This window comes from Manis pentadactyla, chromosome 7, assembly GCF_030020395.1.
Source record: "Manis pentadactyla isolate mManPen7 chromosome 7, mManPen7.hap1, whole genome shotgun sequence".
Lineage (NCBI taxonomy): Eukaryota > Metazoa > Chordata > Mammalia > Pholidota > Manidae > Manis > Manis pentadactyla.
Genome location: NC_080025.1, coordinates 111,385,818 through 111,405,152, shown reverse-complemented (window position 1 = coordinate 111,405,152; position 19,335 = coordinate 111,385,818). Strand labels below are relative to the sequence as shown.

The following is a 19,335-nucleotide window of genomic DNA, read 5'->3' as shown; positions in this document are numbered from 1 at the left end:
ACGAGTGACGGCTGGAAGAACTTCCCTTCTTGTTGGTTTGTGGCCCTCCTCTCCTGGGAGAACAGCGACCTCTAGTGGCTTGTGCTGTGCAGCTGCGCGCAGACAGGGTTTCTGCTTCCTGCCCGGCTGCTATGGAGTTAATCTCCGCTGTTGCTGTGGGCGTGGCCTGGCTCGGGCAGCTACTCCAAAATGGTGGAGTCGCGTTGGAGCAGGAGCTGCTGGGAGGCTATTTATCTCCGTAATGGGCCTCCCTGCTCCCTGCAGCCCAGGGGTTAGGGTGCCCAGAGATCCCCAGATTCCCTACCTCTGGATTAAGTGTCCCACCCTGCCCCTTTAAGACTTCCAAAAAGCACCCGCCAAAACAAAACAACAACCACGAAAAAAAAAAAGAGAAAAAAATTTTTAAATTTAAAAAAAAAAAAAATTTTTTTTTTAATTAAAAAAAAAAAGGTGGTCGCTGGTTTTTCTTTATTCTCCGGTGCCATCCTCAGGCCTCTGCTCACCAGTCTTGCTGCCCTGTTTCCCTAATATTGGGGTCCCTATCCCTTTAAAACTTCCAAAAAGCACTCACCAAAACAAAACAGCAAAAAAGCAAAAAAAAAAAAAAAAAAAAATGGTCGCATGCTTTTCTTATGTCCTCCGACACCCGGTCTCCAGTGCCCGCTCACTGTTCTTGCTGCCCTGGTTTCCTAGTATCAAGGGCCCTGCACTCTGGCCCGGATGGCTGGGGCTGGGTGTTCGGCAGCCCTGGGCTCCGTCTCCCTCCCCCTCTGCCTATTCTTCTCCCACCGGGAGCTGGGGAGTGGGGCGCTCGGTTCCCGCCGGGCTGGGGCTTGTATCTTACCCCCTTAGCGAGGTGCTGGGTTCTCTCAGGTGCGGATGTGGTCTGGATATTGTCCTGTTTCCTCTGGTCTTTATTCTAGGAAGGGTTGTCTTTGTTATATTTTCATAGATATATGTTGTTTTGTGAGGAGATTTCCGCTGCTCTACTCACGCTGCCATCTTCCGCCCCTCTCTCCCTATTTTATTCTTTTTGATGCAATTGTAAATGGAGTTGTTTTCCTGATTTCTCTTTCTGCTAATCTGTTGTTACTGTATAAGTATGCAACAGATTTCTGTGTATTAATTGTGTATCCTGCAGCTTTGCTGAATTCAGTCATTAGTTGTAATAGTTTTTTGGAGGAGTCTTGAGGGTTTTCTATGTATAATTTCATGGCATCTGCAAACGGTGACAGTTTAACTTCTTCCTTACTAATTTGGATGCCTTTTATTTCTTTGTGTTGTCTGATTGCCATGGCTAGGACCTCCGAAACTATGTTGAATGTAAGTGGGGAGATTGGGCATCCTTGTCTTTTTCCTTATTTTAGGTGAAAAGCTTTCAGCTTCTCACTGTTAAGTGTAATGCTGCGCTGAGTTTGTCATATATGGCCTTTATTATGTTGAGGTACTTGCCCTCCATACCCATTTTGTTGAGAGTTTTTATTATGAATGGATGTTAAATTTTGTCAAATGCTTTTTCAGCATCTATGGAAATGATCATGTGATTTCTGTCCTTGTTTTTGTTGATGTAGTGCATTATATTGAATGATTTTTGAACAATAGTACTGTATTTTAAAAATTAATAAAGTTCAACAGTATTAGAATAGAATCTAGCCAGAATACTTCCTATTCTACTTATATTGTAACCTCCACACTGTCAACATTCTCCAGGAGATTGAGCATTGTACAGAAACTGGGATATTTTCAATGAGTATGTGGAATCTCATCTTTCCCCACACATACACCTAACTTGATTTTACTAGGAAATTTTGAATACAACATCACAGTTGAAACATTAATAATGCATGTCACTATAGTCACTAGGGAGCATATTAACCTACATATATATGTGATGGAATAAAGATAATGGAATGCGTACACATTCTCAGACCATAAAAATCAGGTATGCAAAAAATATGTTTTGCTTTTATTGAGTTTACATTTCTTATTACAAGCAAACATTATTCTTTTCAAGTCAGGGTAAACTTAAGTGCACTCTAAGGAAATTCAGGGCAAATTAAATTTGTTTATGGTTCACCAACTTATTAGAGTAGCATCTAAGCTCTGGGGAGTTTATAATGTGATAGCATTGGGGAGGGACACCTGAACCTCAGCTGATAATCTGTCCACACTGGTATCCAGTTATTGTTATTTGGTTTGTCTGGTTGTAATGGTTCCCCTAACCCCATGCTAATAACCACTGAGATTATCCCTATTCCCATCCAGCTCTTTATTATCTATTGTCTGACCCTGAAAAGTGTCATATGAAAACCATAGTTGTGAGACAAAAAGTCCTGGGAATTGGCACATCAATTTATAACTCATCTTTTTATCTGACCACAGAAGCTACATTGAAGATGCTCTGGCCATGACATTTGGATTTCTGATGGGCATGTGTGAATTTAACAGCTACTGTCCATCATAAATAAACATTAGGCATAATTAGGCAGACTTAAGAAACTTAATTCACCATAGATAAATCATTCATTTCTATATTTATAAGGGTAATAATTCTGTGTCATTTTTTCATGTATTTGCCTAGTTAGAAATTAATTTATGCTTGAAAAAGTAGGTGGGGCTTTTTAGGCTCCAGTTAAAATGGTTAAGACTGACTTTGTTCTCACTATCCTCACTTTTACCAAAATACCCTCCGCCCCAAGACTGGCATCCTACACCCCACAGTATGACTAAGATTGTGGCAAAATAGGCAGTGGGTTGTGTTACAGACAGGTTGGTTCTTGCGCCGTTCTTCAACAGCATACTACTAACATCTCGCATGGGCATTGTCATAAATATCCTCGCTTCAGCTCTTGCATACAAGTATTCATTTTGCATTTTAGTTGACCTGCCTTTTCTGGATCATATTGATGGATATGGGTATGGCTTTACATATAACATATCAATAGCTTGCACATACAGGCTGTTTTGTAGTTGTATATTCTTCAAATCTAGCAAAAATGCATGGCACTATTTCCTAACCTGCTGGAGTTAAAAGTGAAGCTGGTTAGCTTAATTGCAATATTAGGGTTCTGAGGCTAGATTGGTGATTTTAATTCCTTTGAAATCCAGTTATTTTTATTTCATTTCATGGCTTTAAATAGTACTCTATTGCAATGGCATACTCAATAGATAGTGTGAATAGAGGGGCAAAACCTGTTTTGAATACAGTAAAAACAACTCCCATGCTCCAGAATGTATGTCCTACTCTGATTGGGAAAAAAAAACCAGTAGTATCTCTGTGTGAAGGTCTGCCCTTTGAGAGTCTGTATGGAAAGACTAGTCAATATTTATATTTCTGTTAAATATTCACCTCCTCCAGTTCCATAGATATATTCAACTTTATGCACATTCATAAATACATTTTTTCAGTCCAGACATTTCTTTATACATCAATGGGGTTTTTTTGTATAACATGATTCCATATTGCATAGTAGAATAACACACACACACACACATAAATACATAGGTATTACATATGTGAAATATATATATATATATATATATATATATGCACTATATAAATATATTCACATACACACACCTATTCTAGACCATGAGGTATAGTTGTAATAATATTCCATACCTGAAGATTGCAGTGTTCTATGTTTTGAGATGCTTGAATTAATAAACATTGGTAGAAATTAACTCTTTGTTATGATTAAACTAAATTCCTTAGATTTTTCATAGTTTAGACATTTTTCAGAATTAAAACATTCAATTACAAAAGTATTTCATCTCTTTTCAATTACAGAAGTTACAGTCATACTACACATTTAATAGTTTTTGCATAATCAAGGCTGATTTACTAATAAGACCAATCCTCACTATTTGCCTGTTTAAAATTTCTTCTAATCATAGTGACAATGAAACAACTCTTAAATTCAACGAAGAAAAATTTTCATCACTTGACAACAGTTTAATCCTTTAAAATTCATGCTTTTGTTGTTTTATCGGTACTATTCAAATTTGTTTACTCTTTCAAGGAATTATAGAAGATTAAGCTGAAACATAAGCTTCCTGCTCCCACATTCTTAGATCACTTAGAACCCTGCCTGGACTGGAATCTCTTGGGTTCTCTGAAAGATTCTCTTGCCACTGCTCTGTAGCCTGATTCAGGCAGGGTATGCTTTGAGGGAATGGCCAAAGTAGATAAACCGTTCCTTCCTTCCTTACCCCATCCCCACCTGGCAAAAAGATCTTGTGGAAAGGCCTCTGCCCCAGGGCTCTGAACTCTACTCACTTCCCATCAAACTTTTCTCTACCCATAACCACCTTCTGTCCCTCCCTGAGGGTGCCTTTTCCAGGATCTCCCTTCCCTTCCCCCAGACCTGTTCCCGATATAAGAAAATAAGGTATTATAGAAGACAAATTGAAAGCATGAACCTGGGTCCTTGCCCCTTTATCTGTAATTCACTTCCCTAATAATAAGGCTGTTGGACGAGCATTTTCTGACATATCCGGGCAAAAGTGATGTTCATGGCTGTTTGGGAAATGGAGATACACACACACACACACACACACACACACACATACACACACATATGCAGAAACAAATACAATTCTGAAAGTATTTCTAAAGTTATAAACTACACGAGTTCATTTGAAGAATGAATATAAAAAACAACAAAGTCTATGTAGTTTCATTTGTTTAAGTTTAAGAGGTTCACACAATATAAAGAAGTCTGCAAGGGGCAAAAATCTAGCTGGAATACTGATCTAGGTACAAAGTTTTGAGAGTATTAATTAATAAAACTGCATCAAATTTTTAAAAATGGGGCTGTATGCACAAAGATCACACCACTGATAGTGAAGCAAGGGTACAGAATCCAAATCTGAAAATTACTCATTTTTATCTTGATTTTACAGTTAATGCCCATTTAAAACTAATCTGTGACTTTCCGATATGAACGCTTTTATATTTAGTTTTAATGTTTCTTTAGCTAATTGTGTAATAAAACCAGACCAAACCTTCAAAATGTCCTTCTTTTCCTCTAACACAAAAGACTCTGAAATCCTTTTATTAGAGGGTTTTAAAATAAATATTATATCTATAAATCTAAGAAGAGATTGTAAAAACTGGGCCCAGTTAAATGATTCTTTCGTAAGTTTTTTTTAGGAAAGGATGGCTCTATAATACACTGAGTACCTACTTGTGCTGGAGCTTTTATACATGTTCTCTCAGTAGTTACATGATGATAGAAGTGGAAGAAGTTCTCAAGATTTTTCCCCAACTCACATGTCCTCAGCCATTAGAGATTGGATAAACCTGTTGAGGTTGTGTATCTACTTGGATACATCCTTAGTATCTGCTTCTCAGCTCTAGTGGACTCCTTTCATGCAAGAATGTGGACCTAGGTGGCCAGATCCTCCTATTTTTTTCAAGAGGAACAAGAAGTTAGAATTTTTATGTGAAGTCTCCTATTTGCTTAGCCAGCTCAAGATTTTTTTTTCTTAATTATGCAGAGACCAAATAAAACATTTCTACTAGCTAGATTTGATTGTCTGGCTTTGGCTTAGGACCTCCAATTTAGCTTTATCTCCCTGAAAATGAGGCCCCAGAGATTTGTTATGTAGCATACCTGCAGTCAGCAGCTCTCTTGTAGCAGCCATAGAATATGGACGGCCAATTCCATTTCCATCGTATACTAGGCCTTGCATTTGCAGGTCACAAGGTGACCAAGTATTACCACTGAGGCCATAAAGAATGGGGAAGATTAAAAGTATCAGGGAAAGGGCTAGATACACTCATAGGCCCTTTCTAGCCCTAACCTTCTATGAAAATCATGTCAAACATAGGCAACATTTTCCAAAGTTAAAAAAAAATTATAACTATGTGTGGTGATGGATATTAACTGCGCTTATCACGCTGTCACTTCACAATATAAACAAATAACAAATTGTATTTTATATACCTGAAACTAATAAAATGTTACATGTTAATTATACCTAAAGAAAAAAAAAGGATGCTATCATTTGATATGACTTTTTTTCTATTTTTTATGAAGATATTATTGATACACACTCTTATGAAGATTTCACATGAAAAACAATGTGGTTACTACATTTATCCATAGTATCAAGTCCCCACCCATGTCTCACTGCAGTCACTGTCCATCAGTGTAGTAAGATGCAACAGATTCACTATTGCATTCTCTGCACTACACTGTTTTCCCTGTGATCCCCCACAGCATGTTTACTAAACATAATACCCCTCAGTCCCCTTTGCCCTCCCTCCCCACCTGTCCTCCCACACCACTCTGCTTTGGTAACCACTAGTCCCTTCTTGGAGTCTGTGAGTCTGCTGCTATTTTATTCCTTCAGTTTTGCTTCATTGTTATATTCCAAAAATCAGGGAAATCATTTGGAATTTGTCTTTATCTGCCTGGCTTATATCACTGAGCATAATATCCTCAAGCTCCATCCATGCTGCTGCAAATGGTAGGCTTTGTTTCTTTCTTAAGTCTGAATACTATTCCATTGTGTATATGTACCAAAACTTCTTTATTCTTTCATCTACTGATGGACATGTAGGTTGCTTCCATATATTGGCTATTGTAAATAGTGCTGTGCAATAAACATAGGGGTGCATATGTCTTTTTGAATCTGAGAAGTTGTATTCTTTGGGTAAATTCCAAGGAGTGGGATTCCCGGGTCAAATGGTATTTCTATTTTTAGTTCTTTGAGGAACCTCCATATTGCTTTCCATAATGGTTGAACTAGCTTACATTTCCACCAGCAGTGTAGGAGGGTTCCCCTTTCTCCACATCCTCACCAGCATTTGTTGTTCTTAGTCTTTTCGCTGCTGGCCATTCTTACTGGTGTGAGGTGATATCTCATTGTGGTTTTAATTTGCATTTCCCTCATAATTAGTGATGTGGTGCATCTTTTCATATGTCACTGGCCATCTGAATTTCTTCTTTGGAGAATTGTCTATTCATATCATCTGCCCATTTGTTAATTGCGTTATTTGCTTATTGGGTGTTGAGGCATGTGAGTTCTTTATATATTTTGTATGTTAAACCCTTGTATGATATCTCATTTACAAATATATTCTCCCATACTGTAGGATGCCTTTTTATTCTGGTGATGATGTCCTTTGCCATACAGAAACTTTTTAGTTTGATGTAATCCCATGTGTTCATTTTTGCTTTTGTTTCCCTTGCTCAAGGAGATGCATTCAGAAAGAAGTTCCTCATGCTTATATTCAGGAGATTTTTGCCTATGTTGTCTTCTAACAGTTTTATGTTCTCATGACTTACATTCAGGTCTGATCCATTTTGAGTTTACTTTTGTGTATGGGGTTAAACAATAATCCAGTTTCATTCTCTTGCATGTTGCTGTCCAGTTTTGCCAACACCAGTTGTTGAAGAGGCTGTCATTTACCCATTGTATATCCATGGCTCCTTTATCATATATTAATTGACCATATATGGTTGGGTTTATATCTGGGCTCTCTAGTCTGTTTCATTGGTCTATGGGTCTTTTCTTGTGCCAATCCCTAATTGTCTTGATTACTGTGGCTTTGTAGTAGAGCTTGAAGTTGGGAAGCATAATCCCCCCAGCTTTATTCTTCCTTCTCAGGATTGCTTTGGCTATTTGGGGTCTTTGTGGTTCCATATGAATTTTAGAATGATTTGCTCTAGTTCATTGAAGAATGCTGTTGGCATTTTGATAGGAATTGCATTGAATCTGTAGATTGCTTTAGGCAGGATGGGCATTTTGACAATATTAATTCTTCCTCTCCATGAGCACGGGGTGTGTTTCCATTTATTGGTATCTTTAATTTCTCTCTTGAGTGTTTTGTAGTTTTCAGAGTATAGGTCTTTCACTTCCTTGGTTAGGTTTATTCCTAGGTATTTTATTCTTTTTGATGCAATTGTGAATGGAATTCTTTTCCTGATTTCTCTTTCTGTGAGTTCATCATTAGTGTATCAGAATGCAACCGATTTCTGTGTATTAATTTTGTACCCTGCAACTTTGCTGAATTCAGATATTAGATCTAGTAGTTTTGGAGTGGATTCTTTAGGGTTTTTTTAATAGACAATATCATGTCATCTGCAAACAGGGACAGTTTAACTTCTTCCTTGCCAATCTGGATGCCTTTTATTTCTTTGTGTTGTCTGAATGCCGTAGCTAAGACCTCCAGTACTATCTTGAATATAAGTAGGGAGAGTGGGCATCCTTGTCTTGTTTCAGATCTTAAAGGAAAAGCTTTCAGCTTCTTGCTGTTAAGTATAATGTTGGCTGTGGGTTTGTCATTTATGGCCTTTATTATGTTGAGGTACATGCCCTCAATACCCATTTTGTTGAGAGTTTTTAGCATGAATGGATGTTGAATTTTGTTAAATGCTTTTTCAGCATCTATGGAGATGATCATATAGTTTTTGTCCTTCTTGCTGATGTGGTGGATAATGCTGATGGATTTTCGAATGTTGTACCATCCTTGCATCCCTGGGATAAATCCTACTTGATCATGATGGATGATCTTTTGATGTATTTTTGAATTCAGTTTACTAATATTTTGTTGTATGTTTTTGCATCTATGTTCATCAGTGATTTTGGTCTCTGATTTTCTTTTCTTTGTGGTGTCTTTGCCTGGTTTTGGTATTAGAGTGATGCTGGCCTCATAGAATGAGTTTGGAAGTATTCCTTTTTCTACTCTTTGGAAAACTTTATGGAGGATGGGAGTTAGGTCTTCACTAAATGTTTGATAAAATTCAGTGGTGAAGCCATCTGGTCCTGGGATTTTGTTCTTAGGTAGTTTTTTGATTACCAATTCAATTTCTTGCTGGTAATTTGTTTGTTCAGATTTTCTGTTTCTTTCTGGGTCATCCTTGGAAGGTTGTATTTTCCTAGAAAGTTGTCCATTTCTTCTAGGTTATCCAGTTTGCTGGCATATAATTTTTCATGGTATTTTGTAATAATTCTTTGTATTTCTGGGGTGTCCGTCATGATTTTTCCTTTCTCATTTTTTATTCTGTTTATGTGTGTAGACTCTCTTTTTTTCTTGATAAGTCTGGCTAGGGGTTTATCTATTTTGTTTATTTTTTCGAAGAAGCAGCTCTTGCTTTCATTGACTTTTTTCTACTGTTTTATTCTTCTCAATTTTATTTATTTCTGCTCTAGTCTTCATTATGTCCCTCCTTCTAGTGACTTTGGGCCTCATTTGTTCTTCTTTTTCTAGTTTCATTAATTGTGAGTTTAGACTGTTTGTATGGCATTGTTCTTCTTTTCTGAGGTAGGTCTCTATTGGAATAAACCTTCCTCTTAGCACAGACTTTGCTGCATCCCACAGATTTTGTGGTGTTAAATTATTGTGGCCATTTGTCTCCATATATTGCTTGATCCCTGTTTTTATTTGGTCATTGATCCATTGGTTATTTAGGAGCATGTTGTGAAGCCTCCATGTGTTTGTGGGATTTTTTATTTTCTTTGCATAATTTATTTCTAGTTTCATACCTTTGTGGTCTGAGAAACTGTTTGGTACTATATCAATCTTTTTTAATTTACCTAGGCTATTTTTGTGGCCTGGTATCTGATCTATTCTTGAAAATGTTCCATGTGAACTTGAGAAGAATGTGTATTCTGCTGCTTTGGGGTGTAGAGTTCTGTAGATGTCTGTTAGGTCCATCTGTTCTAAGGTGTTCAGTGCCTCTGTGTCCTTACTCATTTTCTGTCTGGTTGCTCTGTTCTTCAGAGTGAGTGGAGTGTTGAAGTCTCATAGAATGAATGCATTGCATTCTATTTCCCCTTTTAATTCTGTTAGTATTTGTTTCACATATGTAGGTGCACCTGTGTTGGGTGCATATATATTTATAATGCTTATATCTTCTTGTTGGATTGCCTTCTTAATCATTATGTAATATCCTTCTTTGTCTCTTGTTACTTTCTTTGTATTCAAGTCAATTTTGTGTGGTATAAGCACTGCAACTCCTGATTTTTTCTCCCTATTAGTTGCATGAAATATCTTTTTCCATCCCTTCACTTTTAGTCTGTGTGTATCTTTGGGTCTAAAGTGAGTCTTTTGTAGGCAGCATATAGATGGGTCTTGTTTTTTTATCCATTCAGTGACTCTATGTTTTTTTATTGGTGCATTCAGACCATTTACATTTAGGGTGATTATCAATAGGTTTGTACTTATTGCCATTGCAGGCTTTAGATTCATGGTTACCAAAGGTTCAAGGTTAACTTCCATACTGTCTAAGAGTCTAACTTAACTCACTTAGTATGCTATTGCAAACACAATCTAAAGGTTCATTTTTCTCCTCCTTTTTCTTCCTCCTCCATTCTTTATGTATTATGTATCATATTCTGTACTCTTTGTCTATCCCTTGATTGACTTTGGGGATAGTTGATTTAATTTTACATTTGCTTAGTAATTAACTATTCTGTTTTCTTTACTGTGGTTTTATTACCTCTGGTGACAGCTATTCAACCCTAGGAACACTTCCATCTATAGCAGTTCCTCCAAAATACACTGTAGAGATGGTTTGTGGGAGGTAAATTCTCTCAGCTTTTGCTTATCTGGAAATTGTTTAATCCCTCCTTCAAATTTAAATGATAATCTTTGTGGATAAAGTAATCTTGGTTCAAGGCCCTTCTGCTTCATTGCATTAAATACATCATGCCACTCCCTTCTGACCTGTAAGGTTTCTGCTGAGAAGTCTGATGAAGGCCTGATGGGCTTTCCCTTTGTATGTGATCTTATGTCTGTCTCTCGCTGCTTTTAATAGTCTGTCCTTATCCTTGATCTTTGCCATTTAATTATTATATGTCTTGGTATTGTCTTCCTTGGGTCCCTTGTGTTTGGAGATCTGTGAACCTCCATGGCCTAAGAGACTATCTCCTTCCCATATTAGGGAAGTTTTGAGCAAATCCCTCCTCAAAGACACTTTCTATTCCTTTTACTCTCCTTCTTCTGGTACCCCTAATATTGTTCCATTTGGACTGGTCACACAGTTCTCTCAATATTCTTTCATTCTTAGAGATCCTTTTTTTTCTCTGTGCGTCAGCTTCTTTGTATTGCTCTTCTCTAATTTCTGTTTCATTTATCATCTCCTCCACCATATCCAGTCTGCTTTTAATACCCTCCATTATGTTCTTCAACAATTGGATCTCCAAGTAGATTTCATTCCTGACTTCTTGAATATTTTTCTGTACCTCCATGAGCATGTTAATGATTTTCATTTTGAAATCCCTTTCAAGAAGATTCATGACGTTGATTTCATTTGAATCTTTCTCAGGTGTTGTATTCAAATTATAGTTTGATCCAGGTTTCTTTGGTGTTCCATATTTGTATATGGTGTCCTCTAGTTCCCAGAGCTGCTCAGGCCCTGAAGCAATATCAGTGGTCACAGGGGAGCAGTATTGGTGCCTGGGGGAGGAAAGAGCTGTTTCCTGCTTCCCAGCTGCTATACCTGCCTCAACTTCCAGGACTAGTGGGCCGAGCACACAGGTATAGCCTCTATGCTTTGCGTCTGTAGTTGCTGTAGACAGGGCTTCCCTTTGGCTGACCTAATGCCAGAATAGGGTTTGCTGGTTTGCGAGCCACGTGGTGCTGTCCCAGAGAAAGGTGAAGTAGGCTGTGTATCTCAGAGGTGTTCCTTCAAGCTGTGTAGCCAGCCAGGGAGCTGGAGCACCTGGAAATCGTGAAAGCTCCCAACCTGCTGGGCAGAGTGCATCCAGACAATTTTGTGTACCTATCCTGTCTCCTGAGCAGTAAACTCTGCAATCCCTGCTCCTTTAGCAGCCCTCTTGCTGTTAGGAAGTCTCTCAGACTCCCTGCCTTTCTTTTGTCCCAGTGCAGCTGGATATGGATCCCTGCTTTCCACAGGTGGCTGTAATCTCAGTCTCTCCAGATATTCTTCCTGTCTTAGCTTTCTGACCCTCTAATTACGAGAGTACCATGAAAGCACCATGAAATGTAGGTTTGTGCTCCCAGAGCATGTCTCCGGAGTTAAGTATTCAGCAGTCCAAGTTCTCCACTCCCTCCCTGCTCCATTTCTCTTCCTCCCACTGGTGAGCTGGGATGGAGAAAGTGCTTGGGTCCAGCCATGCCACAGCTTTGGGATGTTACCCTGTTCCATGAGGTTTATTCTTTTCTCCAGGTGTATGCAGTTTGGCGCAGCCCTCTTTCCTGTTGCTCTTTCAGGATTAGTCATATTAATTATATTTTCATATTATATGCGGTTTTAGGAGGAAGCCTCTGTCTCACCTCTCATGCTGCTGTCTTTAATTGTCTCCTGTTTTTCTATCTCCATACATCAACCTGGCAGTATCAGGTATCCACAAAGGGCTGATCATATGACTCAAGTGTGCAAATCATTCATCTGGTGGTGTAACTCAGAAAGCTCGACCCAGTCTCTCTCTCTCATCTTATATATACAATCAGTTCCTGAGGCTGGCTGTCTGAGGTCAAGGCACCAGCATGGTTGGGTTTAGACTCTCTTCCTAGTTCATAGCTAGGGCCATCTCATTTTGTCCTCACATGGTGGAAGGGCTTGATATGACTTGTTTTGATATAGCTTTTTATAACTGTTGACTTGACTTTTCATTATACATCTTATTATGATGATATAAAGTTGTATGTTTTAATGGATGACCATATTTTAGAACAGTAAAAACTAGCCTATCTAATGTGAGACATCACCAGAATAATACTTCTTACTTTTACTTCATTAATGAAGAGTTAAAATTTAGATTCCACTAGAATAAAGAGGCACAAACAGCCAATTATAAAATAAATTAGTCATGGGGATGAAAGTACAGCATAGGAAATACAATCAATAATATTGTAATATCTTTGTATGTTGAGAAACATCAACCACACTTATCATGGTGATCATTTAATAATGTGTGTAACTGCTTAATCACTGTTGTACACCTGAAACCATATAATACTGTATATTAACTATACTTCAATATTTTAAAAAAGTTTGGACCTTGAAAAAAAAATAAATGCAATAAAATGCCCCCCCACCAAGAAAAAATTGGACTTCACTATAATATATGTAATGTGATTAATATCCAATATACTGTGGTATTTTTGAGATGGTGGCTAAAGTGATTTCTAATAATGAGGTTGATTCTGTGATATTCTGGGCCAGTCTGGAGCAATGGAAATATAAAAATCTATACAACCATGAAGGGAAGCTTTGGAATTTTACTATAAATGGGAGGAGAGTCAGAGTGCCTAGACAGAGAGCTAAGGTAGATGTGTGACATCAAAATGGGTGTGGGGGTCAGGAACAGAGAGTGTGGCACACTTGCTAATGTTCCCATCCCTGTAACACACAAGAGGGCATCACCTGAGTATTCCAAAGGACCTTCCTAGTGCTGCAGGCAAGATCAAAATTATGACCTTCTGGAAATATATGAGAACATGAAATCAGTGTTAAAAATTATGAGACCTAAGACATAGCTGTTTTTGACATGTCATAGGGCAAAAACAGCAACATCTCTATCAAGATAGGAGGTGAAATTCAAGAAGAAGATTGTCATAGAAATCTTTTTATGACTATGCTAGACCCTGCTCCCCTCCCTACCACCATTCTGGTCAGAGACAAATTCTGCCGCTCCAAACAGATCTGCTAAGACCTAAGCAGTGTGGAGACAATTCTAGGCATCTTGTCCAAGTCTCTGGAGAAATCTTGCCTAATTAAATCATTGGCATAAAAAAGAATCCTGAAAATCTAGGGTCTGGAAATAAATATTATAAACAGTATTTATCATGAAACACAAAAATTACAAATTTAAATGCAAATTTTAGTATTTATTGGACAGCATACATTGTATCCCTTAAGTGAGGCATAATCCTTCACATGTTATTTTTCACACTTCTTAGTAGATAGGCAAATGGCCAAGAAAATTTTGACAAAGGCAAGTTCAGTGATTTTCACAATGTAAATAAATCTATAATAATTCTTGTACCATTTCTACTTACATCAAAGTAATGCATTCATCAGCCTCATGAATAAAATAGAGATATAGATTTTGAGCGATAATGGGATTGATGTTAGTAATAGCTTTTTTTTTATTTTGAATCATTTGATTAGATTCAGAAGTTTAATATTACATTAAAATTTATAGCTATATTTGAAGTAATTCTTCAGATTGTATAGATAGGTCATATTAAATATTCTCTTTTGCCTCATGATCTTAAGATATAGGTCATTTAGAAATGTAAAATGTTTTTCAAGCATCTCAAAAACTTAAAGGTTGTTGGCATAAAATATTATTTTACATTGATAAGGGTAGCTTTTCCTATTATTTCATTAACATTAATAATCAATGTTAGGTAGGGGAACTTGGTAATTAGCTTAAGTCGTATACCTATTTTGGAACATTTCTTCTCAGGTAATGTCATATGACACAAACAGTTGCCATCTGCTAAGATTTCCCAGGAATCTGAACCAAAACTCCAACACGGGTTTTATCACACACAGAACCCTCCCTCACTTGGTTTATATCCTTCCTGATTTTTCCCTATACAATTGCGTGCACATTTTCTCTCTATAATTACAGATGCAATTATACAGGTCATAGTACACATATTTTCTAATTTGCATTTTAATCTACACATTCTGTTGATATTACCACATCATTAGAAATTCTTTTATTACATCATTTTTAATGTCTGGAAAATATTGTATTGTATGAACAGACAATAATTTATTTAACCAGTCTATTCTTTTTGAATTTGTTCTCTTCTATGAAATAGATTACATCCATGTAGTTAAAATTTTGTATACCTGCATAATCATTTCATCAACAAAGTGTAATTGTTATGTTGAAGAGAATATAAAATTTTGCCACTGTTTTACAGAATGGCATGTTAAATGACCACACGCTATATACAGAGCACCCATGTCCCTAAACCCTCAACAACAAACTATATTACTCTTTGTTAATATAATAAGAAAATGGCATTCCATAGTTTTAATATGAAATTCTTTGGTGATCACTGAGGTTGAATATTATTTTGTACATTTATGTTTATTTAAACAGACAGACATGGGAGGAGAATTTTCTAAAGGTCTGTAAACTAGCCCTGCACAATTCTATCAACTTGAATGTACCCAGATCCTCACTCTAGCTGTACATAAATGGCATTAAAATTATAGATTTATATAATATAAAATTATAGAAATACAATGTTAGTCAATTCAGTCAAAGCCCCTTGATCAAATTTCATTTTAAAATAAAAGAATATTAATAGTTTAGTGAAAAAACTGTGAGATTAATTGTCACAAGTAGATGCAAATTGTTTTGATGACTTCATTTTCTCTGCAAAGTATAATGTGATATCTGTCTTACTGAAACTGGATATTTCCTTTGATGAAGTATTACTATTTGATATATTTAATCTTTTCGGTTATTGTGCATTTACTTTGCTGTTTAAACATAATTCAATTCAAAATGTGACTAGAATTGAAAATATTTTAATCTGTCCCTGATTTTCAAATACATATTAAGTGATCTTTTTTTGTGATATACGAGATGTTTCTTGAAATGGAACTTCTAAGAGACTAAATATTATTGGCAGGATATTGGCTATATTAAGACTCAGTTTTCCATTGTTGTACAACACATTTCCCCAATATCTAGCAGCTTAAAGCAACAAACATGATCTCACACATTTTCTGATGATCAGGAATCCAGAAGCAGCTTAGGAGAGTGGTCTGGCTCAGTCTCTGAGGAGACCACAGTGAAGCTGCTCCCGAGCTTCATTTCCTGAAGACTTGACTAAGGCTGACTGCTCTCCTGCTAAGCTTACTCACATGGCTGCTGGCCAATCTTACTTCCTCACTAAATGAGTCTCTCAGTCGGGCTGCTCAGGACAGGCATGGCTTCCTCCTGAGAGATCTTAGACACAGTGTGGGATGTCAGTAATCTTTATTTTAGCAATCTGAATTACATAATCTTCAAATGGCTAAATATAAATATAGTTCAAAAGAATTTTCTGATGCCTTATTTAAATTTTTTAATTGAAGTGTAATTGACATACAATATTCTATGCTTCATGTGAACAACATAGTGATGCAACATTTGTATACACTGCAAACTGATCGCCACAAGTCTAGTTACCATCTGTCACCATACACAGCTGATACTATTACTGACTATGCTGTATAATACATCTCCACCACTTATTTATTTTACAACTGTAAATTTGTATCTCATAATCCTTCCCTTCAGGCAACTACCACCCTGCTATCTGTATCTATAATCCTCGATTTTGTTTTGTTCTGTGTGTTTTGTTTTTTTTTGTTTAGATTCTGCTTACAAGTAAAACCATGCAGTATTTGTCTTTCTCTGACATTTCACTTTGCATAATAACCTTAAGATACCCATGTTGTTGCAAATGGCAAAATTTCATTCCGTTTTAGTTGTTCATCTATCAAGGAGCAAATCCCATATCTTGGCTATTGTAAATAATGCTGCAATGAACATAGGAGTGCATATATCTTTTTAAATTAGTGTTTTCATATTATTCAGATAAATACCCAGAAATTGAATTGTTAGATCATGCAGTGGTTCTATTTTTAATATTTTGAGAAACTTTCATACTCTTTTCCATATTGGCTGCACCAATTTGCACCCTCACCAACAGTGAACCAGGGTTCCCTTTTCTCCACATCCTCCCCAACACTTGTTATTTCTTGTGTTTTAGATAATAGCCATTCTGACAGGTGTAAGGTAATATCTCATTGTGTTTTTGATTTGCATTTCCCTGGTGATTAGTGATGATGAGAATCTTTTCATGTATTGTTGACTGTCTTTGTCTTTGCTTTCAAAAAATCTATTCAGATCCTCTGTCCATTTTTTAATCAGCTTGTTTGTGTTTTTGTAGTTAAGTTCTGTGAGTTCTTACATATTTTTAAATATTAACTCTTTATTGATAATTTCATTTGCAAATATCTTCTCCCATTTAGTAGGTTACCTTTTCGTTTTGTTGATGGTTTCCTTCTCCATGTAGAAGCTTTTTCTGATTTAACTTCATTTGTTTTTCTTTGCTTTTTTGTCCCTTGCCTTTGGAAGTCAGATCCAAAAAACATCATTAAGTCCAATGTTGAGGAGCTTACTGCCTGTATTTCCTTCTAGGAGTTTTATGGTTTCAGGTCTTAATATTCAAGTCTTTAATCCACTTTGAGTTAATTTTTGTATATGGTAGAAGGTAGTGGTCCATTTTCATTCTTTTGCATGTAGCTGTTCAGTTTTCCCAACACCATTTGTTGAAGAGACTGCCCTTTCCTCATTGTATGTTCTTGCCTCCTTTGTCATGAACTGACCAGATATGCATGGGTTTATTCGTGGGCTCTCTATTCTGTCTCATGGAACTATGTGTCTGTTTTTATGCCAATAGCATACTATTTTGATTGCTATAGCTTTGTAGTACAGTTTGAAATCAGGGTGTGTGATACCTCTAGCTTTTTCTTTTTCAAGATTGCTTTGGCTAATCTGACTCCTTATTAAAAAAAAAAGTCTCATCTTCAGTATTTTATTGAAGATTTAAATCAAACTCCTCTGTTTATCTTAAATGAAATAAATAATCTTAAGTATGTTAACACTTTAAAGAAATGTCTAATTATTTTCTTATGTATGAATCCTGTCCTATAGGTACTTAGCTTTAATAGTGAAATGCTTTATCCCTCTCTTTTTTTATTTTTGTAAAATTTCAGCACAGCTTCTCCCCAAAGGTTTTTAATGAGGATTGGTTTAGTAGTAGCTTCATATCACTTGGGACCTATGTAGGACTGATGTCATGCCATGAGTGAAAATGATTCTGTAATGACTTTAATATAGCCTATTTCATTGTAGATTTTCTTTTCAGTTTTCTTAAAACAATAAAGACTTAACTGATTATATAACCTTATCTTATTCCAGGTCCCCTAAAAACCCAGAACAGAAGATCATTAAGAGAGTGATTGCTCTTGAAGGAGATATTGTAAAGTAAGTACTTACACTGTTGTTTCTGAGTTCAGGTTAAAAACATCTGGATTCTTGTTTAGTTTTAAGTCGCATTACTTGTGAAGTACATCTCAATTCAAAGAGGACCAAAACCTTGAAAACATGCCAAATTAATGGGTGTATCTTAGTGATCATCAACTATTTCATGACATAAGGCACACATACATTTTTAATCACATTATTATCCCTTAACTGTGAGGAAATAAGAGAAATAAATATTAATTCAACTAAAATTATTCACATTTTCTAACATGACCATAAAATAATTATTTTTCAAATATTAAAACTAGCCCAATTGTTTTAGAGTATGATGTTAAGGTTCATTTTAGAAAAATGCAGGAATGCCTTATTGTTTTGGGAGAAAATAAAGAAACTAATAGTGAGCTTTCATACTCAGAGGTGGAAAATGGGAAAGGATGTGAAACAGAAGTTTTTGAATCAGTGACAAAAAGAGTAGCTGTAGAAAATAACATTGTAACAATCAGGTGTTTTAACAGTGTGTAGTAATATATTATTTATTCTACTTGCTGATAAATCTAGATGTTTGAGATTATACAAGTATTTATGTGGCATGATGTGTGTTATTTTGATTGCTTTCTTTAAGTTGAGACCCGGCCTATACAATGTAGAAATCAAAATGTTTTGAAAACATTTCGAAAAAATATTCAGAAAGTTATCTGCTCCTATTTTCCCAAAAAAAACTTGATCCTGAAGTATCTTTATTAATGACATTAAAGGTTAAGCAATCTCATTAAAGTGAATTTCATTTGGTTTTAGAGCAGAATCTAGGCCAACAGTTCTCAGAGGATGGGCCCAGGATCACTGGGCGTTCCCAGTATCCTTGATGGGGATTCGTGAGAGCGAAACCACTTCCCTAATAATATGAAAATGTTATTTGCCCTTTTAAGCTCTCATTCTCTCATGAGTGTACAGTGAAATTTTCCAGAGACTCCATGATGTGTAATATTTCAGCGGACTGAATGCAGGAGCAGATATGGAAATCTGACTGTCTTTTATTAAGCCAGATACTAAAAAGATTAGCAAAATTATTTTTTAAAATCCCACTTTTCTCACTATTTTTTGTTTTGTTTTGGAAAATAACTACACTTTTCATTAAACATATGTTCTTTTTGTTAAAATATGGATTTATTATCATTCTTTGAGACTGAATAAAGATTTTTAAAAATTCTCCTATTTAATTCTAATATGGTAACTATTGACAGATAGTATCCATATAAAAAAAAGTTCTTTGAGATCCTCAATTATTTTTTAAGAGAGTAAAGAGTCCTCAAACCAAATAATTTGAGAACTTGCTGATGCAAGAAT

The 19,335-nt window shown here is 36.2% G+C and overlaps 1 protein-coding gene across 9 annotated transcripts in view; it reads left to right on the top strand.

Annotated features, from left to right (window-relative positions):
- Positions 1–19,335, top strand: part of IMMP2L (inner mitochondrial membrane peptidase subunit 2) — a 998,090-nt gene that overhangs the window by 645,240 nt on the left and 333,515 nt on the right. For all 9 annotated transcript variants that reach the window (XM_057504666.1, XM_036897412.2, XM_057504669.1 and 6 more), the window contains one exon: positions 17,926–17,991. In XM_057504666.1, coding sequence (XP_057360649.1) covers positions 17,926–17,991 — 66 coding nt within the window. The remainder of the gene's footprint in view (positions 1–17,925; positions 17,992–19,335) is intronic.